This window comes from Pseudomyrmex gracilis, unplaced genomic scaffold (genome assembly GCF_002006095.1).
Source record: "Pseudomyrmex gracilis isolate BER0280 unplaced genomic scaffold, ASM200609v1 scaffold_11, whole genome shotgun sequence".
NCBI lineage: Eukaryota > Metazoa > Arthropoda > Insecta > Hymenoptera > Formicidae > Pseudomyrmex > Pseudomyrmex gracilis.
Window position 1 is genome coordinate 543,113 of NW_018020595.1, and position 27,235 is coordinate 570,347.

Consider the following 27,235-nt stretch of genomic DNA (forward strand, 5'->3'; position numbering starts at 1 on the left):
ACCGTAAACGCCCCTGTGAACATTTGTATTCGCTGACTGTTTCTCGGTCGCGCGCGATACTCGTAACTTTATTCACTGATAAATTAGTCCGCAAGCTATGTACACGCACGGTATCGATTGTATGTTTGTAAATTATCGCGGTTAATTGAGCTTTCGCGTTTACGAATTCCAATAACTCAAGTTTAAAACAAACGGCAACATAATAAACAATATAAAATCAAATTTTGCTTGTCATTTGTTACGAGCGCGCCTGGATTGTAAAAACGCGCATATAAAATTCGAGAATGGAGAAGTTCTGCTCGGAACGTAATTACATTTTCTTCTCCGACGCGGTCGGCCTTTTAAAAAAAAAAGACGGAGATTTTTACACGAGACACCGCATAAATTAATCTGATTATGCAAAATCCTATCTCGCTTGTTCTTAAAGACACGAATATCGTAAAGCGGATTTTTTTGTTTTTGTTTTCAACTTCAACGTGTAAAAATACGAAGCGAACCGGCTGGGAATTGCCTCTCTCTAAATCCATTTATAATCGAAGTGCAAGGCGAACATAATATTCTCGCTAGTTAATCCACATTTTATTTACAGGATAAATAAAAGATAGATTTAAAAAACAAAACCGGCGTATTTACACGGAATAATAACGCAAAAAATTCAGGAACGCTCGTATAGAAAAAGCGTTTCTGCGGAATTACTCATAAACAGTCAAATATCCGCGTTCAATTTGCGAGTGCAATAGATTCCTGCGGGATCACCGTCTATGAACGTTCATCGACGAGAAACTTCAGCAACCCTGGGAGCTTTTAACGGGTATCAGAGACCGAAAACGTGCGCGGCCGCTTGTTCGACGGCAACGGGAGCATTCCGCGAGGAATGCCTTTCATCTCTTGCACAGATCCAATATCTCGAGAGAGAGAGGGGAGACGACACCGACCGTCCATGATTCGGGTCTTCATTTCACTCCCGGACCATCATCCGGAATGAGACGTAGAATGGAAACGGATGTTCGCCTCGCCGTTGACCCTATTTACGCTCGGTCAAACCGACCTTTTGCTTGGAAAGTATACGACACAAAAGAAAGAAAGAGAAAAAAAAGAGAGAAAAAGAAAGAAATGACACAAGGAAACAAGTGCGGAAAGCATCATTGAGATTAAATTTGAAGTTTCTTTTGTTCCAGCGTCCGTCATCTCATTGCGGGGATAATAGCGCGCAGAATTCGGGAACATTTCAGGAAATTCCGCGCAATAATATCGTTAATTGCGATGGGAAAGGGACGAGAGTTGGTCCCACGGTTCCTTAATATTGCTGAACTAAAAGCCGCTGTTCTAATTTTCTATGCTGTGTGTACAGTCTTTATCGCGATTAATAATTACGTAACCGAGATAAGTTGCGCCAGTGGAACTATTACGTTATTAACGAGAACAACATTTCATTATACAATTTTTATATTTTCTAAACTATGCTCCAAAAATGCGTCATTAACGATTTCATAAGAGACACTTGTAGTGTTATTTTATTTTTATTTAGACGCATTATTATTTTCAATTTTCTTATGTAATTTCTTTTTTAATTTAGTCGCTATAAATTCTCAGTAAAGAATTATCGTAGTTTTAGATACGCACCAGATGTTCTCCTTCCGAGCATCTGTTGTTCGAAAGATCGTTTGGCTCCACTTCTTGTCCTTTTTTTTTCTTTTGTCTCTTGCTTCTCGTGTCACATCTGAAGATTGAATCTGAGAAATTCAGTACTGTCGAATCGAACGAGACCATTCGATTTAAATTCCAACACCATATTTGCTCTTTCTCTCTCTTTTCTCTCTCTCTCTCTCTCTCTCTCTCTCTCTCTCTCTCTCTCTCTCAGCTTACGCACGGTTTCCGGTGAAAAACATAACGTAAGCTTCACGTGGTGGCGGCGTGGTATAAAAGTATTTCGAATTTCCGCTCTGAATCCAAATCTTCCGTATGCACGATGCAAACGCACCGATTTCCATCGCGCGCATGCCGCCGGTGTTACGCGATGCGAAAAGAATTTATTGCGAAATCACTTTTGGAACTTGTGTTGCCTGAAGTCGCCGAGAATTCGTTTTCGGTTCTAAAAACACATCGCGAAAACATTGTTGTCATGTGAACTCGATGTTTTTTCAGCAATATTGCAAAAACCACATTTTTATTCTTTCGAATTGATCTTAGGTTGTTTTTAGAGTACACAAAAATAACAAAAGGAAACATACAAAAACGCGCACTCGAGCGTCGACGTTTTAAGAAATTGTAGCGACGCTAGTTTGCAGCGCGAAATATGATATATACGTTTCGCGAGCTCGTCGTCGGTAGAGCATCCTCGATCGCACGCGGTTCGTCTCATCTTTGATCTCGCGACGTTTTCGCCGTTTCGAATGAAATCCTATAAATATTGCATGAGCCTCGCGCGATATAGAACTGATCGCTCTCGTGAGTTACAAAGGGTGATTTTCGGAATCTCGTCGCAAATACTGTCGCAGCTGTTCGCACCTCTCTCATAAAAACGTCTCGCGCTTTCCGAAAATACGTTCGGGGTCTTTGGAAAGATCGACGGATTTCTTTCCGTCGTGATAAAGAGAATCGTCTCATGGGAAATAAGACGCAGTAATGCGGCTGCTCACGTACCTCTCACGAGCAAGCGAAACTTCATGAACTTCATTCCGGATTTCCGACAGTGCATTCCGGATTTCCATCTGGCGCGTGTTCCATGGTAGACGCCAATTATGTGCCGTGCGACGGAGATCGTCGTACATTACAACTGACTTATGTAATCCCATGGTATAAGACAGTCGTTGCGCGATCTATTATTTTCATGTTTGAAATTTCGTGTCGGTTGTATATTTGTTAACAACATATTGTTTGGATTTTCTTTCGCGAACCGGAGAACAATCTCTCCGCGTTTTCCGCGTTATTTTTACAACGAACAGACTCCGCGATCAATGTGCGTTAATGCGCTAGAGAGCGCGCTGGAAACTGGAATTATTGCACCCGAGCGGGTGTACAACCGCGAAGGAAAATGTGCGAAATCATATAAACAACGGAAAATAATTATCCATCTGGCACTGCTTTGTTCTCCAGATGCCTCATTCTCAAATGCGTCTCTCGCGCGAAGAGATAAAGTAAATATTGTTAACTCCCAATAGACACTGAAGTCTAATGGACTCCGCCAACTCGTACGTACATATATGTGTGTGTGTGTGTGTGTATATATATATATGTATGTGTATTCGAACGTATAACAAACTTGTGCGAATTTCTGAAATTATGCTCCCGGAACATTCCGATTACAACTTCGAGATGTATTGTGCTTTATGTGAATATTTTCTTAAACGTAAACTAACAAAACCAAAACGTACAGACAGAACGCAACTCCAACTCTGAAACAAATCGTTGTTTCGGAACTTTCACGATGATGCGACGAATTGCAAACGATTGCAATATCGGGATACACGGGAGTTTTGAACATTGCGATTCAATCTCAGATTTTTACCCGCGATTGCAAACGCGTCATCGGATACGGACTTATATATACTCGTGTGTGTCGAGTGATGTATCGCACACTGAAAAAAAAAAAAAAAAAAAAAAATTAGAACTGCGAGATACAGTATCAGGAAAACGATGAACGAGTTATTGAGCGCGGCAATAACGTCTGAGAAAGATAGTTGCGTCGATTCGGGATTTTAGATATGAGTTTTATGTGTTCGGTTTTTCCACTTGATAGCAATAAATTATTAGCTGCGCGAAGTTTTTTTTAGTTTTCGAATTATAAAAAAACTCGTAAAAAGTACTCGAGTAAAATTTATAAGTTCTTTTCAATTTTTCTGATGCTTCTTGATTAATGTGTTAGAAAAAAAAAAAAAACAAAGTTTGTATAAATACACGTTTTGCGAAGTAAACCCGAATTCGTTGGTGGCGGACATTTTGTCCATTTTACAGACTTTACGTTGATAAATGTGTCGCTCGTAAATTTGCCCGGAATAGAAATCTTCGTGAAACGTGTAGCATTTCGTCTTGAGCTAAGCTTTCAGCGAAGTTCTTTAATCTTGTTAAGAAATCCGTCGGTCAGACGGATCCGCGATATACGCGAAAAGGAATTTGTGCCGATTTCTTTTCCCCCCGTGATTAACACGAACATCGTTCCGTCTTTTGTACCTTCGCAGACTCGGAATACGAGGAGGAGCAAACACCGAGATACAGGCCGGACTCTTTGGCAAGCCTTTGTCGAGCGACCAAATTCACGGAGGACGAGCTGAAGAGGATATATCGCGGCTTCAAGGCCGAATGTCCGTCGGGAGTCGTCAAGGAGGAAACTTTCAAGTGCATCTACTCGCAATTCTTCCCCCAAGGAGGTGAGTTTCAGATTTTGAGCGTACACGAGTGATATTTTTTCCGCGAGTTGCTGTGGTGTGACGCAAAAAAAAACGCAATATATTTAATTAACAATTTTAAGTCGTTGAAGTATCTTTTTATCTCGCTCAAATTGATAAAAGAAAAACTCAAAGGTAGCTGTCACGTATTTCTATCGTAATGCAACCTGTACAACTTGTGAGAAACACGCAATATTCTTAATAACAATTTAAAACATTTTTTATCCTTCCATCGCTTTAATTGACGAGAAAAAGAACTCAAAAAAAGAGCTGTCACATATTTCTTGCCGCTTAAGACCGCGTGACGGGAAAAAGAAAATGTTTTACTGTTTTATATCGTTTTATATATGTGTGGCTCGGGTTAACCGAGCAAGAATTTCTTTTCCCGGTGAGAAAAAGTGAAAAGCGTGACACTCGCGCGCGCTTATATCTTCAAAGATGTGTTATTACACTTTCGCCGCGCGGTTGACGTTTTAAACGCGCGATATCTGACGCAGATGGTTTTAATAAATCTTCCGGTAGAATTTGTAATTAACAACAATAGCCGACACGTTTTCCCAGTATTGTTTTTTCTCTTGTTTTTTTCCATATCGACACGATTTTTTAATAAACAACACAGAATCGCGTTTTTTTTTTTTTTTAATTCACGATGCGGAAGAATTCGGTAAAAGCCAGAACACGCAACGTTTATTTTTTGGGGAAAAAAAATCGGGGTGATGGTGCATACATACACGTTCAGAGTTTATTTATTTGCCGCGCGAATTTATGCGGATTTAAATTTCTTCACTGCAACGAGAGAGAGAGAGAGAGAGAGAGAGAGAGAGAGAGAGAGAGAGCAGCGGCGAGGATCGAAGAACATCGACATGAAGAGGAAAAGAGAACGATCCAACAACAACTACAGAGATAACTACCTAGAGGGGACCTTGGTTGAACGCGGTTGCATGTAGCCATGGTAACGAATTCCCGAATCAAAATGACACTGGTGTGTTTCAAACGTTACCTTTTATTCCACGTTCGCATGAGAGATATGGTTATCCACGAGCAACGCGTGTTCCGCGCATTAAACTTGATAAAATTCGCGCGTTTCCGTAAATTACGTCCGTCGCGCCGCGCGTTTTAATTAAAATCAATGAACTCCCCCGTACGTGCGACGTGCACGCGCGTATATAGGAACGTCAAGTGCACTTTGCAATTTAACATTTACTCCAGATTCTTCAATCGGACTTGCAATTGTTTCATATTATTTCTTCAACTCGAAATCCCCTCGCTCTGTCGCGTGAGAATTTCATTAAGATTCGTGTTTCCTCGAAAAAGAAATTTGATTTGTATTAAAAAAAAAAAAGAGAAATATTATTTAATTATTTTATAATCCGCTCTTCCACCTGAGTCGTTTGTATTTTGTTTATTTTTATTCTATTTTATCTTTGAATTTTAGTCACAACAGATCCAAAGTTCTTTTTGATTTTTTGAGGAAAAAAAATAAACTGAAATTGCTCTCAAAAATAAAACAATCTGAAATAAAAAAGATTCACGAGTAAAAAACCTTCATTGTTTTTTACGTACGTCGCATGTCGTATAAAATTCTCATGACACAAACAGGCATTCGCGTTAACAAGAGCGTTATGATGTAAAAAAAAAACAAAAAACGCGACAGATTTTTTGGTTGTGTATATATTCACATAAATAAACGTCTGTAGTGTAACAACGTGAAGCGTTTAAAGCTTCCTGTCGTCTGCAACACTTCTCGTGCTGGAAGATTTTTATATCTGCGGATATTTTATTAACGTACAGCTTTGTGGATATCATGATTTGTTTGTCGCCTTGATGTATAAGCAGAATCAAACGCGAATTTACGGGCGGATCTAGAAAATCCTTGAGAAAAAAAAAACATTCTCACGGAATAGACGACTCTAGGCATTCGTCCGTCTTTAGTGCTTACTATATTTCACAATTTACAGCAATTTATGTTCGCCGTTCCGCGAGAACCGTATATACTGTTCGAAGATGGTATTATCGAGCTGAAAATTCTTCCGGAAAATACACGAAGTATTGAAAAATGTGTTGAGCACGAGAATCTAAGGCCGCTATTGAAGAGCGGTTCTTTTGAAAACGCGAAGCGTGTGCAAATAGATTGCGCGACAAGAAAAATTTTAAATATCTTTGTGAAGAAAAATGGGATAGAGATTATCGAGTTGTTTTTTTTTTTACTCAAAACACAATCGAAAAAAAACTTGAAAGCTTTTTTAACAAAGAAAATTTTAATTTTTTTTGTCTCTCTTTGCGTCGCTAAAACAAAACAAAAGGTCCAACCGGCTTCTCTTTAATTGCAAGAGAAATATCGTGCGAACTGATTTATCACGCTTTGTTAATTAAGAATAAATCGAACGGTTGGACAAGCACGAGAATGCGGAATAGCACTGTAATCATTAAATTCAAGGTTTTAATTAAAGCCCGCAGGGTTCGTCCCGAACGGTTTTTACAAACCTTGCGTTCTCACTCTCTTTCTCTCTCTCTCTCTTGTTCCGAAGAAAGAAAAATCGAACAATTTATAGGTGCGCGCGCACTTGTGGCACTGCAAATCAAAAAAAAAATATTCTTCAAGAAATTACGAAAATTGCTACAATACGCGACGGGGAAGAGATCTCTCTCTCCTCGGGAGCAAGTGTACATTTTATCAGAAACGGACATGTTTATACTTATCTAAAAGCCCTCCGGCAAGACCTAAGGGTACGGTTGAAATCCGCACGTGTAGCTCAGCACGTGAAATTTATACCTCTGATATCGAATACCGAGGTCGCTACAATAAAGGAACGTTACAGAGAGATCTGGCTCGACGGTCAAAAGTCGAATCGGTTGAATTACGACACCGCGATAAATCCCGAGATAAAGGTTTACAATTTGTATTCATTAGTTCTTTTTTTTTTTTCTTTTCAAATGCAATCTGTTTACTTTTATCTTTAAAGCGGAACTTCTTTTAGTTCGGATTTGCATAACTGTGGGTTACACATTAAAGTGCAATGGTTTCCGATAGAACAGTCGCAAAACGCGCACACATCAGTTACGCGTTTCATTAATGACATTTGACTCTAATTCTGAATCTTTGAGTCTTTTTTTGTTCAGCACTTTTCGAGACTTTAAAAAAAAAAAATAATTATTTGTTTTTTTCTTTGCAGCCAATATAAGCCAGTATGCGCATTACGTTTTTAATACTCTGGACCAGGACCACAGCGGACTTCTCAACTTCGAGGTAAAGTATTCATAGGATCTCACGTCCCACACGCTGTTGCAATGCAAAGTGATATTTTGTTTCTGCGTAGTTTATTTTCTTTGTTCGTTTCTGATTAGCGTGTTAGCGTATTTGAGAATTGTTGTTTGCATGCATGTAAAATCATTCTTTACGTTCGACTCTTTCTCTCTCTCTCTCTCTTTCTTTCTCTCTGTACTCCGACGCAAATTAATACGAAGCGTACGAAGCGATATACGTACGTAAAATTCACGCTTGCAAAAATTCGTATAAATAGTCGCGCGGTGATATTTTGCAGTTGGAAACTGTAACATATCACCGACTTCGTGAAAAGCGACTAAATTGCACACTGCGTAATCGCGTTTCCCGTGCCGACAGTAATTAGTGCATTAAATATTTAATTAAATAAAACAAGAACGGAATCCAGCAATGCGAAATTAATGTCTAATTTGTCACTATAAAGACACTACGAAGAGCACGAAGTATTAAAGTAGAAAGTTACACACCACGTCCCAGCTCGAAAAGTGTTCCCAAGTTTACGTATAATGTTTAAAATATACTAAGTACACATATGTGGCGTGTGTACATCGATCTTCTCACTCGCCCACGCGTTATATAGAACTTATCGCATCGCGAACAATTTCCTTGTTCGATATAATTGCATTAATTACTGTTATTAGTACTATTACATGATATCGTTGTGTCGATGAACACGCGATTAAAAGTTTAACGCACGTCATCACGTCGAAATAGATGTGTACATATTTATGTGTACGTACATCAGCAGAAGAGCTAAATTAATTACATGAACACTCGGCGCGTAATCGAGTTTATCGAATGACAGTTCAATTTATTTGCCGTTGCTCGATTTCGAGTGCCAAAGTCAATTTGCAGACGAACTCGATGACGACCCGATGTCGACGGAGAATATCGCGGTGGGTTCTCTGAAGAATACGAAGTGAGGGGTATAAAAGAAGAGATAGGAAAAACGGCAGGGAATAATTACCGGATAATGCAATTATCTTCTGGACAACTGGAACGGAATTGCGCTTTGCAGTAATTGGCATCTTCGCGCTTTTTTACCGCGCCCAATCCTTCAATTCCCTTCTCCTCTCCGTCTTGGTTTGTGCCGTCTCTTCTTCTTTTTACACGTGATAAGGCTGTCGCCGTCGCCGCCGCTGGCTTTTGATATTCAGCCACGCTTAATTGAGTTATCCCACCGGAATCTCTGTTTAACGGAGACACGCGTGTCCCCTATTGAACCGGCGCGCGACAAACTTCCAGTTTAGTTTTCATCAGTGTCGGGAGACTCCTAACGATGAAAAGTTAGCGCAAATATATTTAATGATGGCATACGCGAGTTGTTATCGCATGCGCTTTGATCTCGGGTTAATTTTCACGTCACGACGGGGAATTATGATGGAACGAAACGGCTATTTACTCGGAGCGTATACACTTTGTGCGACATTTTGCACGTGCTCTGTTCTGCTAGATATTTTAGTCGAGAGTTAGACAAACAGCTCTCCTTTGTACGAAATTTGCATATTGTTTTGTTTTTTTTTTTTTTTTTGTTTTTTTTTAAGACAAGGGAACAATATATACGTAAACTTTTTGTTTCGCGCATCAACGTACATCTGTAGAATGTAAAATCCAAGGTAAAAGTTCTCTTAAGGAGTCTTTTCATTGAGCGTACAAATAGAACTAAAGGCAAAAGGCATTTGAGCCGATAACAATAGCGATTTTATTAAAGAAGACCATTCGTATCGTTAAATTCACAAATTTCCAAGTTAATTTGTAACAATTCTCCATGTTCTTTCTCTCTCTTTTTCTCCGCTATGCTAACATCTTTCTTCGTTTCTCTATTTGCGATATCGTTGACATATGCGAGAGCTTCTATCACAACCCCAATCGCATTACATAGCGTTTCTAAAATGGGAGCGTGCGAGAAAAGGATTACCATTCCTACTCCTTTTTGAGATAATACTTTGCTCGAGTGCGCTCGCTCTCGACGCGCGGGCAACAGGACTCCTCCATCTTCTTCTGCTTCTCAGACTCTCCTCATTCTTTTCCTTCCACTTAACTCTACCCGAACGACGACGAGAAGACGCGGTGACCGTAAGATTTGTAATCGCGTTACTTCCCCTGTCGGAAACTGCATGTACGGAGCGCATTTTCGTCGGTAAGTCATTCAATTTAAAACGTGAAAATCTACGTTATATATACTACAAAGTCCCATTGGTTTTTTTGCGCCGTGGTTGTCGTCCCGAAACGACGTCTTCTTCTCCGACGACGTTACGCGGCAAAAGTTGCTCGATTATAGATCGTTACTTTAGGATCGTTTTTTTTTTTTTTTTTTTGGTTTTACATATTTACGATGTGTTTTGCATTTTCCAGGTCTATGCTGTCGATTGAATACGCAATTGAATACGTTAATCGTCACCAACAATTCGTCGTGCGAAATATTTCTACAGGAACTAACGAGCTTATAAAATGAAATTTATATGAAGCGTGGCGCGCGATAATAATATTAAAGCAACGGCAACTGTTGCGAAAGCTAAAACGCGGAAAAAAAAGAATGTCCATTTCCCACGCGCTTGGATATTTCACATCAAGGGAGCAGTTGTTCTCTCCGCAAAACTTCTTGCTTCCGTGACGTGTTCCAAATCGTATACACACAAGCAACGGAGAGGAAGTCTCCGGCTTTTTGCCGAGGAATACGTGTTTCAATCGCGTTTGCTTGGCGCGAGTTGAAGTCGTAAAAACTGCAGCCACGACAAAAATTATTTGGTAGCGATGCTGCATGCAACACAAAAAAAAAAAACAACGCCGCGTCAGCTTCTGTGTTTTTATGGAGAAAAAAAGTGCGCAGGCTAAATCTGCTTCAAGCGTGGCGGAGAATAAGCGTCACCGGAACTTTTAATTAACTGTGATATTCCTCACAAAGCTTCCTCTTCTTCCTTCTCTTCTTTCTTCCTCCTCTCCCGTCCCCTTCTGTCTTTCTCTCATGATTTTTAATATGACTTATTCCGCGACTCAGATTTTCTCTATTCTTCTTACTTTTTGACGTTGCAACATTTCCCGCGGGTATAGCTTTAATCAGATAGTTCTCGTGGATTTTTAAACTAATTCAGTTCTAGAGAAACTCTAGGTATTTACATAATTTGCGGGAAAAAAAACAAAAAAGCATTGTTAGCACGATCAATCACGGTGGCGGATGATGCTTGATCCATCATAATGCACTTTGTGTGCTAATGACGTTGCGCATTTGAGTAATATTAAATATTTGAGCAAATATTAATAAACAACGGAATTGTGTAATTTAAAGCAGAAATACCGGACAACAGCTTCTCTTTATATTGAAAATATTTACTCGAAGGACACTACAGTGATTAAAGTAATTTTTATTTGCTTTCTTTGTCGTTTACATTTAATTACGTAAACCAAATAATAAAAATAAATAATAAAAACAAATAATAAATTAAATTGAAAGATAAATTACGTCAGAACGTCTCTTCTTTTTTTCTATCTCTCTTTCCTCAACTTTCTCTAAGTAAATAGGTTTGTGATTATTTCCAAATTTTTGCAAGTATTTCTCTGGGAAATGTGTTTTTATCAAATAAAAACTGACTGACTGATCGAGTTAAAGTTTAATTAAACAGCCGTTAACCGATAATAGTCAAAACACAGTTGTGACAATTTTAGTTGAAACCATTTGCATGCTTCTCCGCTTACCGTATGTGTGTGTGTGGATATGTTTCTAATTGAAGAGCATTTTCGTGTAAAATGTTTGGGTTTTGTTTGCCAAACGCCATTAAATTCATTAAATTGAGAATCAAAGCGTGAAAACACATAGGTTGTTTGAAATAGTGCAATTTGTTTCTATTTTTTTCTATACTTGGTTTGTATATTTGAAATGTACAAACATTGTAATGATAAAAACTGCGACAATACAAATTCTATTACACTGAGAAAAAATATTGCAATGTCAACAAAATATTTAGTTCACGGTCAATTGTTACTTGAAGTACTTGTTTTTTTTTTTTTTAATGCAAGTCAAGTTAAAATAACAGAATGTTTCTTTAGAGTATTTGGTTGATAAACTCCGTGACTGTCGCATACGTGACTCTCAAACAAGATTTTCTCGATTCGCCATTATTTTCTTCGGTGTAGATGCAACGTGATAAATGGAATTATGAGCTTTAAGACTCGAGCGGACATATACGTGTTTTCGTATAACGATAGCATGATCGTTGAATACATTGAGCTCGCGCAATTGTTCGTAAATCCCCGAATAATTGAACAGAGTTCTACTTCATCGCGTTTCTCCTGACTCTCGACATAATCACGATGACCTGAATCAACAATCGATATTTATTCGGACGTTTCACTTTGTTTGCCATTAGGACTTGTGCGGGTCAACCAAATATAAACGCGTATATATTTGCACATTTTGATTTTCTATGTCGATATTGTAACGCTTGCTCGCCGACATGCCAAGTGCAACTCCATGTATATTCTCTCGCATCAATTGTGCGCGCGCCGTTCGTGCGACGGACGTGAAAAACATAAAAGAGAAATACGAATGTTATAAATTTCATTAATTTCAATTAATCGTATTATAATTAATTCCATTAATTTCACTATACACATACTAATAAATAATAATTAATTATATTATTAGTACTTGTGCAAAATGATAAAAATTAAATCCGACTTTACTTTAGTCACGTGTCTTTAAAAACGTGACTCTTTGATTAATTTTCTTTTAATTTGTTTCATCGAGTCGTTATTGTAATACTATTTATCCGAATATTATTTAATCCGATTTGTCGAAACAATGTTAAAAAAAAAACGTGCAAAAACTGTATACACTAGATTAAATATTTTCTTAATTATAATATAAACGTTATCCTTTTACACAGAGGATTTGCGTAATTTCCAACGACATATTTTTTGTTTGCAATTATAATGCAGCTCGCGCATCCTCTTTTGTAATATTAATTAACGTGTACATACTTAGTAGTTTCGCTTGATTTTACGTGCAAAAGTCTCTCGCACTATCTTCTTTCACTTAGCTCGACGCGAACTATATATTCTCAGTATTTTGAAACTTTTCAAACTAAAAAGTCAACGGTAGTTACAAGTTTTACTCTTCAGAACAATTTGACGATATCAAAAATAAAACACATCATAAATTTCATGAAAGAGATCAAGAGATTGGGGAGAGACATGAGAATTTTTTCGAAGGAGGGTGAACGTGCAAAACACGTAAGACGATACGAAGCGTGTAGATTTCGTGGATGAGTGCGAGATTAAGCGACACGTCAGGTATGACGTACACACCGGGGAAGTTTAGATCTTTCGAAGAAACAACATCTCGCGATTTCCTCCCGCTCATCTTAAACTACGTCATCTTTTTGCTTCGTCCGAGAATGATATCTCATATTTCTCAGCTCACTAACTCTCGAGTTGTTGTGTGTATCAGTAAAGATAAACCGTGTTTATTATTTTACCCTTTTTATATTCTCTTCTTGTGTTTTACTTCCGAGCTCCATTAACTTGAGCAGCGTCCACCGCAGGGGTTTGTTGCCTCATCTCGCTGAATTTATTTTATTTTTTCGTGGTCGTCTAATACAATTTAGCCCGAATAGAGCGGTCGTAGAGAGATGCGCTTTTTAATCTCGCGAAGACACCGAGTTAAGCAATCGAGTTAAGCAATCGAGTTAAGCAATCGAGTTTAAGGATAATACGAGTCATTCACGAGCTTGTCGAAATCTCAAAAAGCAACATCGCGTTGTTTGTTTTTAGCGATCGACGAGGGAAAAAATAAACGTCCTAATTTTATGGAAGATATAAATAAAATTCGGTTTCCCGGCAACATCCTCCCACCTCGTCGAAATGTACCTCGAGTGCACATCGCGCTGCTTTTTTTTTTTCAAGTAAACTCTACCGAATGTAATTAACGCAAAGTGGCTTCCTCTCGTAAAGCGGTTCCTTTGAGATGCTCTGAAGCGATTATCATGACGAGTAATAGAATTCGCAATTTCGTGTTTTATGCATGATACGACGAAAATCTTATCGCGAAACTAATTAAAATTGCACATTTAAACAGAAAGTACATATAAACTTTGATGTGGTGCGAGGCAGAAGGATGCGAGCATTTTACTCGACGCGTCTCTCCTTCTCTCCCTTTCCGCTGTTATAACCCGCTATCGTTTCAAGACAAGAGAGGATGATTAAAATTCGGCGCGCGAATTAATCGTCGAGAGCACGGCATCGCGAGCAAAAGCGTTACAAGCCTGCAATTATCATTGTCTTATTTTATAACAACAAATATCGCTCTTAAAAACGTACAACGCAGAGTGCATTAATGATTTTCTTCGCGTTCGCGTTCACAGATGTATGTATTTTACACTCGAAGAAAAGGGGATTAAACAATTTAACAATCACATTTTTCAAAATGACGGATTTCTCACTTTAAAAAAATGTACCGAGCAGTTTTATTCTCGAGAAAAAGATAAGTGTAGAAAAATCTTTGTAGCTGAAAACTTGTTTTAATTACTTTAAATATTAGAGAAATAAAATAGCAACGAATAAATTTCTTCAAATTGATAATATTAGACATACGCATTCAACTCTGGTTGTTCTGGTGTTAATCGTAAATAATCAGACGCAGAATTTGTCCGTGTACAAAGGACTTTTTTCCCGGGTGGAAATCAGCGATGCACTGTAGTATGCGAACGTGACAATGCGCGCGAAACATTCCCATTTAGTGGCGCACAATGGAACCAGGTTGCGAAACTTCGTTTTATATCTTATAATCCCACATTCCAAATTCTCGACGAATTTCCATGATAATTGTTACGCGCCAGAAACGGACGGAACGTCGCAGGTATTGCGTCCCGCAGGTATTGCTTGCAAATTTACTTCTGCGTCTGAAGTATATACAATATGTGTGTGTGTGTGTATAATTCGAACATGTATTAATTTACACGTTTGAAACAATATATTTCGCACATATCCAGCGTTCGCCTTTTAATGGCCTTAATTCTCTATTAGTTTTGTATGTGCATTATATGTGTCGACGTATCTCCTCCGCCCCTCCCCCGCGAAATTCTCGCGGTTTCATGCGCGTGCATATATTAATATGCGGCGGGACTTTCGCATCGTAACTCAACTGACTGATAGCGCGTAGTTTATCTCCTCCGAGGGCGACACACAGGCCGCGTCGTCGTTATTTGCTCAATTACCGCGCGATTAAATTTAACGCCTCTTCGCGTTTAAATTGCTTTTGTGTGGGGGCGACCTATTTCTCTGAAACGGTCTTTTTTTCTCACGACCCTTTTTATACGAGCGAAATTTTCACGAATGCGTCGCGACGTTAATGCAAGAATCTGTTCAGCGGCAAAACTTGTGCGCGCCTTTCCTCGTTACGAACGATTTGAAAAACCAAAGATGTTTTTTTTTTTTTTTTATTATTATTTTAAAATATAGTGTGGCTACCAAGAGATCGATTTACTTTGTTTTTACTTCAGAACTGTGATTCTTCGAAAAATAATTTTTTCTTTTTCTGTGAATTTAGTTCAAATCTAATTTTAGATCGAGAATCACAAAGGTAAGGCTCGGTTTGCGATGTGGAACAATCGCACCTTCCGAACTTCACGGCAAGTTGGCCGCAAGTTGCAAATGCATGATTCACACAGTCGTAGATCTCGTTCATTCTACATGTGCTCTCACATCTGTACTTTTCATCCCAAGTTTCGGCACCGCTGCGTCGCAATTCAGCCAACGCGCGCACTAAAGTTTACCGCTCAAATCTACTATATCCGCCAGCAGCGTTGTTCGCTCAATTATCACGCGATAGAAGCTGTTCCAACTCCGTTTGCAAAGAAAAATTGTAATTGTTGAGAGAATCTAACAAGAGAAAGAGAGAGAGAGAAAGAGAGAGAGAGAGAAAGAAAATATGCGAATTTTTGCTGTTTTTCAAGAAGTTGAAAAACTTGAAGCAAATTGAGCAATAAAACGCGATTTCTGTGTATGATATCGCGTATATAATCCGTATAATACGTACGCACATATGCACGTTCTATGCAAAACATAATCTCGCATTTCCACATTTGCGGAAAATGTTCGCGTGACAACGTTGACGTTGACGTTACGTTACCAATGTCGGTTTTTATGGTTTCAGGACTTTGTTATGGGTCTGAGTAAATTGTCCCGCGGCTCGATAGACGAAAAACTTCATTGGACGTTTTCTCTTTACGACATCAACGGGGACGGCTGCATCACGAGAGAAGAGATGACGGACATTGTGACCGCCGTGTACGAGCTGATGGGAAAATTCGCTGATAACTTGGATCACGAGGGAGTTCGGCAAAAAGTGGATCGTATGTTTCAGGTAAGAGACAACGAAGTAGATCTTCTCGAGTTATACTCGTGTATGAGAAAAATTGAGGATTCTCGGGATTGAGAGAAAAAAATTGTAAAAAATTTATCGTGACTATAAATAAAAATTCACTATTTCTTGAAGATCAACTTCGAGACAAATTCTACTAACTTTCTTCCGCGATACACATAACTTTTTAGTAAAACTGACGATTGAAGTGAACACAAAAACGAATATGTATAGACATCCGATATCAATTTAGGACTTTGCAAACAGCGTTTAAAATTAACGATTATATTATACAGCACTTCCGAAAACGCGCGACAGTTGTCGATAAATATGTTCATTTGAACGAGAGAAAACAAGCGTCGCGATGAGCGTATCTTCGCGAGACGGGAACGAGCCTTTCTTTTTAGCGGCTGTCACATTGTTAGCTGCGGATGACAATGCCTGCAGTGCACTCGTTTTCCTCACCTATCCTATCCTCCACCGCCGTTGCCGCGAAAAAGAGAACAACCCCATTTTACAGAGACAATTTGCGCAGATGACGTATCTTCTGTCTGTCCGATACAAGCGCGCGCGCGCTTCGTCAATTCCTGACAAATAGAGTTCAAAGAGTTTTAACCGGGTTCAAAGAGTTTTTCGGGTTCGCGCTGACAACCGGACGGGACAAACCACATCCGCAACAGTTTTTATTGTGACGAATAAAACGTATTAGCACATAACTATATAAACTGTTCTAAATACCGTTAAATTATCGCAAAATGTCTCTTCTTCTGTTTCTCGAAAAATGTGAAAAATTAAAAATCAAAACATTTTTAATTTTGAAGAAACATCTTACAATAATTTATTAAAACGAAGGATTATATTTTCTACAACAATTTATACTTGTGTGTACGTCAACATATTATATTTCTTATTAGATTTCAAAAATTATACAATCAAATTCAGAAATTTAATAAAATAAACAAAACGTGTACCTTTCAAAACTTTTCGATTCAAAAGTAAAAATCAACAAAGCAAACAATAGCCGTTGGAAAACAAACGCTATCAGAAATCATGTGTTACATGTAGAACATCAATCAATTATTCGATTCTGTTGTCGAAAATGCGATCACAGAAGCTTCGCAATCTATTTACCGGCGGGCATGTTAAGCTGCCGCACGATCTTGAGATTCTCATCTTCGATGCTGTGTAATATATCGAAGATCCATTGACGTAGCTCTCGCTCTTTCTCTCTATACGCTCTCGTTGACGTTGAAAGGAAACGCAAATTTGACGGTAGAGGCAACGCGACCAGAAAGGGTAAACGCCTTGTTTAGGGTTGCTGCTTTTGAAGCATGCACACGCTTGTGCATACTCGGCGTGTTCAACGGCCACGAGAGTGTAAGGAAGATAGGATTAGTATGGCATGAAGTCCTAACTCGAAACTGCAGAGAGTATATGCGCGCCCCGTCTTATGTTTACACACACTCGCACACACACATACCCGGTACAGATAGTTCAAATTCTAATTGGCCGTGGTTTCAGTTTCTCAAAGACCTCAAGGGCTTTTCTCAAGGACCACGCTACCTTGTATAAGACCAATCTAACTTGCATAGCTCTTGGAGACAGACGTACGTTGTATAAACAAACATAGCGCTTTAACGCGATTTTAATTAACGTTCGTTTTGAAAAGGATCGAGCGTTTTCTCGAAGATAATGGAAAAATTAGCCAATGACAATAAGAAAGCGCGGATGTATAAAAAGTATTTTACATTTGGATTTCCGAGAGCGCAAACATTGAAATGGAAAAACACCAATTTTTTATTCAAAAGATTTAGTTCGAGGCAAGTATAAAAAAAATCAAATGGCAAATATTTTTGTTACGTAAACTTTTTTTGAAGTAAAAACGAAATAATACTCGTATGAAAAGTTACGGGGAAAAACTATCACGTTGTGTTGTTCCGATTGAAACTCGATTGAACTCGACTGAGTATCAATTTCGACTAATTGTAAGACGAACAAATTTGATATGACTGAGAAACCGTATCGGTCTTGTCGCTCGTTGATCCAATTATAAATGTTGTAAACTGAGAACCTCGTCGATATATATATATATATATATATATATACGTATATATTCCGAGGATCTCTGATTCTCGTTTAATATAATTCATTAGACAGTTAGCGACCGACTCCGCAATTTGTCGTGGAAACGTTCGCGCGCAATCTGGCTACCGCCTCGATTTCTATATGTCGCAGATGTTACTTGCGGTGTTGAACTTTACCGTCGTATAATATCGATCACTAACTGTGGCGCGAAAGATCCTCAGCAAATATATAAATATATATATATATATATCTGGAGTCGCGGAGCACGTGCGTGTACCATCGATAATATCGTTACGTCGCACTCGATAATCGTTTATAAATGTGCGAGCGTTAAATGGCGAGCTTCATTAATGACGGCCGAGTGAAACCGAATTCCGTTGTTGATAATACACCGAAATATGCATCGCGCGTAGTACACCAGTAGTTAATGCGTTTTATTTCAGCGCGAGCTTGCATCATCAACCAATTGTTTGTCTTTGAAAATATATAATTAACGTAGATTTGTTAACAATTGTTTTCGTAAACATTATCGAGCCGAGTCTCACATGCGCGATCCTGTTTGCACGTTCAGTGAATAGACTCCCGGAATTGGACTGACTTACGTTTTGGCAAGTGAAGAATAAAAATGATCGGTTAAACAGTAAATGCTATTTAATTGCGAAATACATCGGAAACCATTAATGTCTTTTTGGATGGGTGTATGTGCACGTGCGCAATTCTCGCTGGTTGTAGCAAGCTTGTAGTTTCGTAGACAAAGAAACGAGATATCGCGCAACTCGGAAGTACGTTCTAGATTTTCTTTTGCAAGCATTAGCGAAGGATACGTAGACAGATCGATCTGGGACGTTTGAGGAAAAACTAGAGAAAGAATGCGGAAAGGCAAAATGGTTCCTTCCAGCGGTTGGGGGTGATCTTTCAGCGCGTCTTGTGTTTCACGATGGCAATACGGAATACTTTGAAGTTTGCACATATTTCGCCGAGAAAGAAAAAAAAGTCTATTTTAAAAGTCTATTCTACGTAACAAAGAAGTAAAATACAAAAATAAAATCGAGGCGCAAAAGTAAGTCGAGTTAAATAAGAAGAGATTGCGTCACGTCGTAAAATATATATATATATATACATATATATATAAACAAGAAAATGGACGTAAATAAACAAGAAAATGGATGCATGAAATGGGAAAAGTTTTGCTCTGTCAACCAAACGTGATGTTTACGAAAAGCACTCTCAACTTATAGCAAAAGTAAATAATGCAAGACTTGTAAACAAAATCTCGAGCGATATTCGCAAATATTTTCAAAAAAAAAACCAAAGAAAAATGTTAATAGAGCTTTGTAGATTGTTCGCAAAGTCAATTCATTAAATGTCGTTTTTATCGTCTAGCTATTCTTTGTGTGTGATAAAATAATGAAGCCTCTTTTTATTCCCCGTGTACATCTATCAGTACTTCTTTATCTTATCTTAACGCGCTCGGTTTTTATTTGCTTTAAATTTCCGTCCCTTTTTTATATTTGCTTGCTCTGTTTGCCGTACTTATCTATCACTCTGACGAAGGACGGTTTCAATGAGGCCGTTAACGCAGAAGAACGCGAGTGGGGGCAAGTGCATTTAATCGAATAGCATCTCGCAATTACTTTTAATGACGCAACGACTTTTTTTAATTATGTCGGAAATACGATCGTGTGAGCTACTCTCGTCGATAATGACATAAAAGTGCTGAAATTAATATCGCTGTCTCGTGTAATTTAGTATTAGATACGCGTCATTGCTATAATTAATTTACTCTTTATTAGTAATTAATTGAATCTCCATAGAGTATTTCCCAATTTTTTATACAATTTTTTTTTGCTCACGACACTTAATTACGAAAATTCTGTCGTAATGAGCGAAACATGTGTCTGTGATATGTTTTCGTTCTACGAACTTTTCGTGATCTTTTAGCTTAACGAGAGTGCATTATATTGAAGCCAATCCCAAGCCATGAATATAAATCGTGAAAAATGGACTGGTGACACTTTATAAACTCCTAACCGCGGCACAATGTGCCGCTATGAACGCTTACCAAGATTCTCAATGCGCTCGTGAAAAAGCGATGAAAGAATAACGCCTCGCCGGCCGAGGTGTTTTCTACGGAATTCCATCAGTATTCTTTTTAGATAACTTTTTCGAATCTAGTAAGCATAATTATATGGCTCTTTGAAAGGTCTGGATTAACCGCTTCTTTTTCTGCTCGTTTATAACATTTTATATACGCTCACTCGCGGCTTTAAAACTGTAAAAATTATATAATTTTGCTCTCGTAAAACAGAAGCCGCCTTTTGATTGATATATTTCAAATATCGTAGATGATTTCACTGTTAAGATCTGTCTCCTTCTCTTTAAATTTTACTAACTTAATTGTTTAATTATTTTTTATTATTTCCAAACGCGCATCTTACGAAGAACATCTCTTCGTATAACAGCGTAAAGCAATTGCGTTCTCAGAATTTTAGAACACTCGCTTCTTTACCGTTTGAACATTATTGTTTCGATTAAATTGGCGCTAATTAATCACGAGAAAAGCCAGAAAGGTAACAAATACCCTGCCGCGGCGTATCTGCGTTATTCGTATAGCACTAATTAAAACGAGCTTCATTCGAGCTCCGTTCGCTCCAGATCACGATTAAATCCGTCCCATTGTTCCTGGGAAACTGTGCACCCAGCTGGGGTGCCAGCACACTTTTCATCCCAGGAAAAATGGGCTGCCTTGCCAATTTTTGGTGATAGGATCGATTTGTTATATCACGTGCTACCGAGACGAGAAGATGTAGAAAAAATTATTGGCAAAAGATATAAAATACGCGATTAAACTACATTAATCAGTAGAAATTAATATTGCAAAGAATTGACAAAGATTTGATATTAAATTTTACAAACGCTTAATAGATGTCAATTTGTAAATTAATTTATAAAGTTTTTTTTATCAATTTTTACAAAGATTTTTAATATGTTCACATTTCAACACATTTATTTTTATTATATTTATTTTTACTATATTTTTGAATATTTGTAATACTTTTAAAAAATCTCGAATTCTGTGTGCTCTTGTAGTTTAAAATATTGTAACGCGAGAGTATTTTTCTTTAAAGGTATATGTATGTAATTTTGATACTGATCGCCGCTATAATTACAGTGTGATTACTAATACCAGGATGCTGATAATGCACCGTGGTAAGCCGCGATAGCAATTAATCCTATTCAACGCGACAACGAATCTCCTCTCCCCGCTGTACATCGACAAGTTCGTGTATTCTCACGGTGCAAAAACAAAAATAATTTTGCAATTTGCACCTGCCAATTGTACGCTGAATACTCTCGCACGCTGCAAAACGCCCACGACTTTCGATCGTGCAAGTCTCGTAAAATATTAATAACTCGATGCGACAGATCGCCATAAGTAGTTAATGAGACAAAAAAAAAGACACGTTCTCAGTCGAGTCTACTGCAGCGCAGTAGAAACAGACTGCTACTAGTCAGCCCGTCCGCGAAACTCTGATCAGTTCTACTTTAAGTGACGCACACGTATATATGTATCGACACACCATCGTAGAACGCGGAAGTATGAGAGAGAGGGAGAGAGGTCTGCGTGGTTTTTTCTTGCTGTATACCATCTCAGGACGTCAGAGGTGGTCTTCTAATCTAGGTCAATGTGGCACTTTTTTCTGGGTTTAAGCGCTTCATAGTAATTCCATTCATTTATAGTTCATTCAATTATGTTAGACGCGGCGCGAGATATGGGGTGTTTTGTACGCCCATCCATACGCCAACCGTGACGCAAAACAAAATGAGATTTACGAAGCGAATTTAAGCGCACACTTACTTGCACAAAGTTTATATGTATATGTATTATAGATATTATATAACGTTCTACATAATCTCAATCTCTGTCAGAAATAACGCTTCACTTTGTTGCACGATGTTCAATAAATAATTAAGGGAGCTTACATTGTTTACCTAAATACAGCACAACTTGTAAAGTCAAAAATACAAGACGTAATGCTGGTTCATGTGAACCAACTTTTTTTTTATCTCTCATTATTGGACATCAAAAGAACCTTTGTACTTCTCTGTGTGTTTATTTTATAAATTCTTATTGATGATCAACAAAGATCCATTATCAACGTTTGAATTTCTCTGATAGAAAAGAGATGCGGTGAGTATAAGCTTTTAAATAAATGGACTTTACTTGTTCTAGAAAATGGATGGCAATAAAGACGGCGTGGTGACGCTGTCCGAGTTCTTGGAAGCTTGTCGGGCAGACCCGGACATTTCGACCAGTATGGCAGCTCTGGACACTGCCTTCTGACACTCAGCACGTCTGCGATACACACCGTGGACCTGAAGGGATCACTCGATTAGGAAATAATTCGCTCAATGTTGTACCTTAACTCCCTGGACCAGAGGCAAAGAAATTCCTCAAGGTGTGTCCCGTCGGCGCGCAAGTCCTGGAGCGATTGATACGCGAATTTTTCAGAGAATCGATTGCTTTGAGAGACGACACTGCGTCACTTTTTGCGCGTGCTAGCTCAACAAACTGTTCTCAGCGGAATTTCTAGATTTGTGAGAAGAGAAAGAAAGAGAGAGAGAGAGAGGGAGAGAGAGGCTTGCTGTTAAGGATGACACGAGAAAACAAAAGTATAAATAAAATATTAGAATATTTCAACTTGAAATTTGCGATTTAACAAAGGGGCAAGAAAAGTATGTTTTGTGATAGGAATAAAAAAATAAGGAAATAGTCGAATTGAAGAGAGCGTGAACTATCTGATAGACAAACGCAGATGGGAAACGAAATAAAAGAAATAAAGAAATTTTTGGTATTTTGCATGACACTTGCTTAGAACAAAAACGATGAGATCACATATGCAAATAAGCGTATACAATATCTTTTACAAAGAGAATGTATATAGGACTCCCTTCCCCTCAAATAATAGAGCGTGTATTGGTAAAGTGGTAACGTGATTTCGTGAGAGACTTTTAGTATTATAGTCGATACGCGTGAAGTGGTTAAACGAAAAGTAGAGAAACGGACCTTTATATTTATTACAAATGGGGGATATATTTCGTAAACGAGATGTTTTTCAAGAATGTATTTTCAGAATTATGCACACACAACGTTACTCGATATAATTTTATTTACTTCAATTTCATCGGGATATTTATGTGTAATTATAATAAAATCTCCGAGAGAAGCTGCAACAAATAATGTAGATATATATATATAAATATTTATATAAAGAGATATTAAGCATGTGTGATATTTTACGTTTAAATGTTCACATTATATATTCGAGTTATATTGAATTTAACGCGGACGTGTGAGTTTTGCATAAATTTAACTACGTAAAGAGAAAGAAAATAGCAAGATTAAAATACATTCGAGAGAATGAGCGCGGCTCACAAATATGAGGAATATACAAAGTTTTATCGTGAATCCCGTCGTACAGCTGGACATGTTGAGCGGGATTTGTTGTTTCTAGTGCGTAAGCGTGTACAAGAGAAGTGGTGTAAGCGATATCAAAATATTTATTTTTGTGACAGGTAAAAAGCGTATATATTATCGTTGTATAAGATTCTAGATCGTAAAGACTGCGTGCTGCTAAAGAGAGAGAGAGAACCGGAATTTTGGGAGTTTAACTGAGGACAAAAAGGAGAGAGAAAGAGAGCGAAGGTAGAAAGACGATAAGAAGAAGAACTTAGAAGGGAGCTTCTCTCTGTATCGGTCTGACATTTGAGATTGATCTGTTACCGAATGTATACATTATATATTATATATACGCGAAGAGAGAAGAGTTGTACGTTTTATTATGATATATTCCAACGAGTCGCGTGGAGACTGGACCAAAGCTTTCCGCGATGGGCGAAGATTTACTTGAGCGAAATATATATTTAATCATTTTCTCAATCACTGCCTATACTTCTGGTTACCTATAATTAAGGAGGAATAGACGAACGGATGAAAAAAAAAAACGATACAGTATCTCCGATATGTCGAGATCGGGCAAGTCGAGATGGAAATTGTCGAACTTCCAGTCTAATAATAATTAAATAATTATTATTATTTGATTAAATAATTAAGTAATTGTTATTAGATCGGGAGAAGCACGTGTTGCTTGATTCAGTTCAGATACGGATTTCAAATACTCTTCCGTTTTACGAGCGTTTCTTGTAAAAGCACTCGAGACGAGTCGCGATCTACGTGTAATAGCGGAGTAAGGGGCGACTGACACGCGTGTTGACACACATAGAGAGAAAAAGAGAGAGTAGTAAACAGAAGCGAAAAAAGGCGGATACAATGATGAAGTCTCGGTAATGAGGGAAGCGAGCGAGGAGGTAGATCGCGCGAGAATGAAGAGCCGCGAGGATTTCTTCGATTTTTAGCAGCGCCTATTTAATCATAAGACTTGTAAATTTGAGATAAACATCGAATGTTGTCTCATATCAATACGATCACTACCGCATGTCTTTGAAGTTAAGTAAGTGTATAAAAGACAAAAAAAAATGAACACGGAGTAACTGTGACGTCTAGATACTTTTAAAAATTCGACCGAACGTTAGTTTTAGATTTGATAAGGGAATGGAGAAAAACAAAAAAAGAGGTACTCTTACTTCCCTCCCTCTTCTTCCCACGATGGTTAGTCGAAAATAAGCTAGGTCTGATAAGTTGTGAGCTTTTTTATGCGCAGAATTAGTTCGTAGAAATTAACATATTACTTTACGTAACACACACACGAAAACACGACTGAACGTTTACCCGGAATGTTATTAAGTTGGCGGGTATAAAAAAAGAGAGAGCATACAGGATAAGTATTTAATTAACGAGAAGACAGAATGATAATGTTTTTGTTTTTTTTTCAATAAATTCTTTTTACGCCTTAACGTGTGCCACCCTCCCTCTATGCTTAAGAACCATATTATCTCGCATATGTCCACGCTACTTACTCTCGAAAATTCAGCATTTACCTCTCCGCAGTCTCTTGCTATTCTTCTTACTGTCTCTCACTAAATCGTATGTGATCTAATGTCTTTTCCCCTAATGTCTCTCTCTGTATGTCGGACTGATTTTTCTTTCGCAAACATCGAGTGATAGCTAAGGGAGAAATTTCGTGAAAACTTCAGTAACGTAAAAGAAAAATCTATAGCAGTTTTTCCAGGCGGATTGTACGAAAATCTATTTGAAATTCTGTCAAAAGTCACTTTATGTCGACGTATATCAATATGACAGTAACTAATAGTATATATAAATAATTTTAAAGCTACTTCTCACAATTTCGAAATTGTACCGAAATATATGGAACCGCTTCATTTAATAGAACATTGGATGATTTTACATTATTGGACAATAAAACATTGCACTATAACGCAATTCCGAGTATTGGACGAAAAATACATCCATGGCAGTGTGTCGTTTGCATCGCAAACAGAACATTAGAGTAACGTTTCCTCGATTTCAGGACGTAAAACATGTTTACTTGTGAAAATATGGCTGCCCGAAAGTAATTATCATATCTCTAAAAACTTATGTACGTAATGAGGCAATTGCTCAAAATTGAGGAAGGGTTTCTATATATGATTTAATAGTCTACAACATCTGCATCTTTTTATATAATATAGAAGATGTGTTTTTTTTTTATTATATTATTTTACGCATTATGAGAAATTAGAGATGTTACATCCACGCTAACATAACGTCCATTAGACGTCCACTGGACGTTCATAACTCCATGTGACGTCCGATGAATATCTAATGGCAACTTGTATAGAATGTTATTTGTGCGTCAGCATATGTAAATTCCCTCCGTTATCTGTATATAATTTTTTGACGTAAATTTATGTCTATTAAAATCAAGTATATACGTCGAATACTTGCCGACATCAATATCTCACATAATGGTCGAATAAAGTTTCATAAATCGCGATGAATTTGCAAGTTGCGCGTCCAACAAACTCGAGGAAAATCTCAGCATATTTTTTTTTTATCGTTGTTCGTGTGTTGCAAATCTCACACTTGTTATCTAATACAAAAGATATAAAATAAAAATGCATAAGCAATATTTGCGCATAAACTTAAATTACGTATTCGTTACTGCGTGTAATAATTGGTAGATTTTTCGATTGCGTCGCTCTTATAAATTTACGTCATGCGATTTACAACGAGCAAAGAATTGACAAAAAAAAAAAAAAAAAAAAGAAACTGATATAGAATAAAATGTCTTTTCAATCGACTCCGTCACGTATTGTTCATACGTAGCTAGTTCGTGTACAAAGCTACAAAAAAAGTCACGAGTACTACTATCTTGACTCTTTAAAAAAAAAAGTAGAGACACTATACTCGAATAGAATTCAAAAATCTATCTATCAAAAACTCTGTCTCTTTTCTGTAGATAGTTGTGTCTTTGCCGAGGGTACACTTTCGGTGATATGTATTATAAAACGATATAGAGAGAATATACTGCTGGGCAGAGAGAAAATATATAAACGTTACTATTCATCTGCGTAAAATGACGCTACGACACCCGAGAAGAAAAGTCCTTCATATGCATGGACAAGTTCCACATCTGGTTATAAATTATATGCAATCATAAATAAGATCGTCTCTAATATATAATTTATATAATTAAATTATCTAACTAGATATGAAATTTACGTGTCCATATGTGCAGGATTTTTTTTCCAAGGAGGCGAATGGTAGAAGCACCAAGATGAGGAGATATAATGTTCGTCGTTCACGAGAGAGATCGGTTATATATTTAAAAAGAATTATATTATATAGATAAAGACAAAAAAAAATTGTGTGTAAAAGATTATGGTCGAGGCGTACTAGCTGACAGATGGTCCAATCATAGACTATATATTCATATAAGGAAAGAAATTAAACGAGAATTTAAACAATTAGCCTAAATGTGCGTCACACGAGGCGTGAGAAACAATGTTTGAAAAATTATAATGATTATTGATATTAAGAGAAATAGCTCCCTCTTGAAAACAAAAATTTACATCAAGATAAATCAGAATAAATAATTATAGAAAAATACATGGAATTTAAAAAATATATAAAACAACGCAGAGGCAGCTGTATCTATTAATGTA

General features: G+C 37.6%; 1 protein-coding gene across 2 annotated transcripts in view; it reads left to right on the forward strand.

Annotated features, from left to right (window-relative positions):
* Positions 1-26,339, forward strand: part of LOC109863273 (Kv channel-interacting protein 1) — a 146,039-nt gene extending 119,700 nt beyond the window's left edge. For both annotated transcript variants that reach the window (XM_020443515.1, XM_020443512.1), the window contains exons 4-7: positions 4,179-4,367; positions 7,559-7,632; positions 15,818-16,027; positions 22,344-26,339. In XM_020443515.1, the coding sequence (XP_020299104.1) occupies positions 4,179-4,367; positions 7,559-7,632; positions 15,818-16,027; positions 22,344-22,454 (584 nt within the window). In that variant the 3' untranslated portion in view covers positions 22,455-26,339. The remainder of the gene's footprint in view (positions 1-4,178; positions 4,368-7,558; positions 7,633-15,817; positions 16,028-22,343) is intronic.
* Positions 26,340-27,235: the final 896 nt, after the last annotated feature.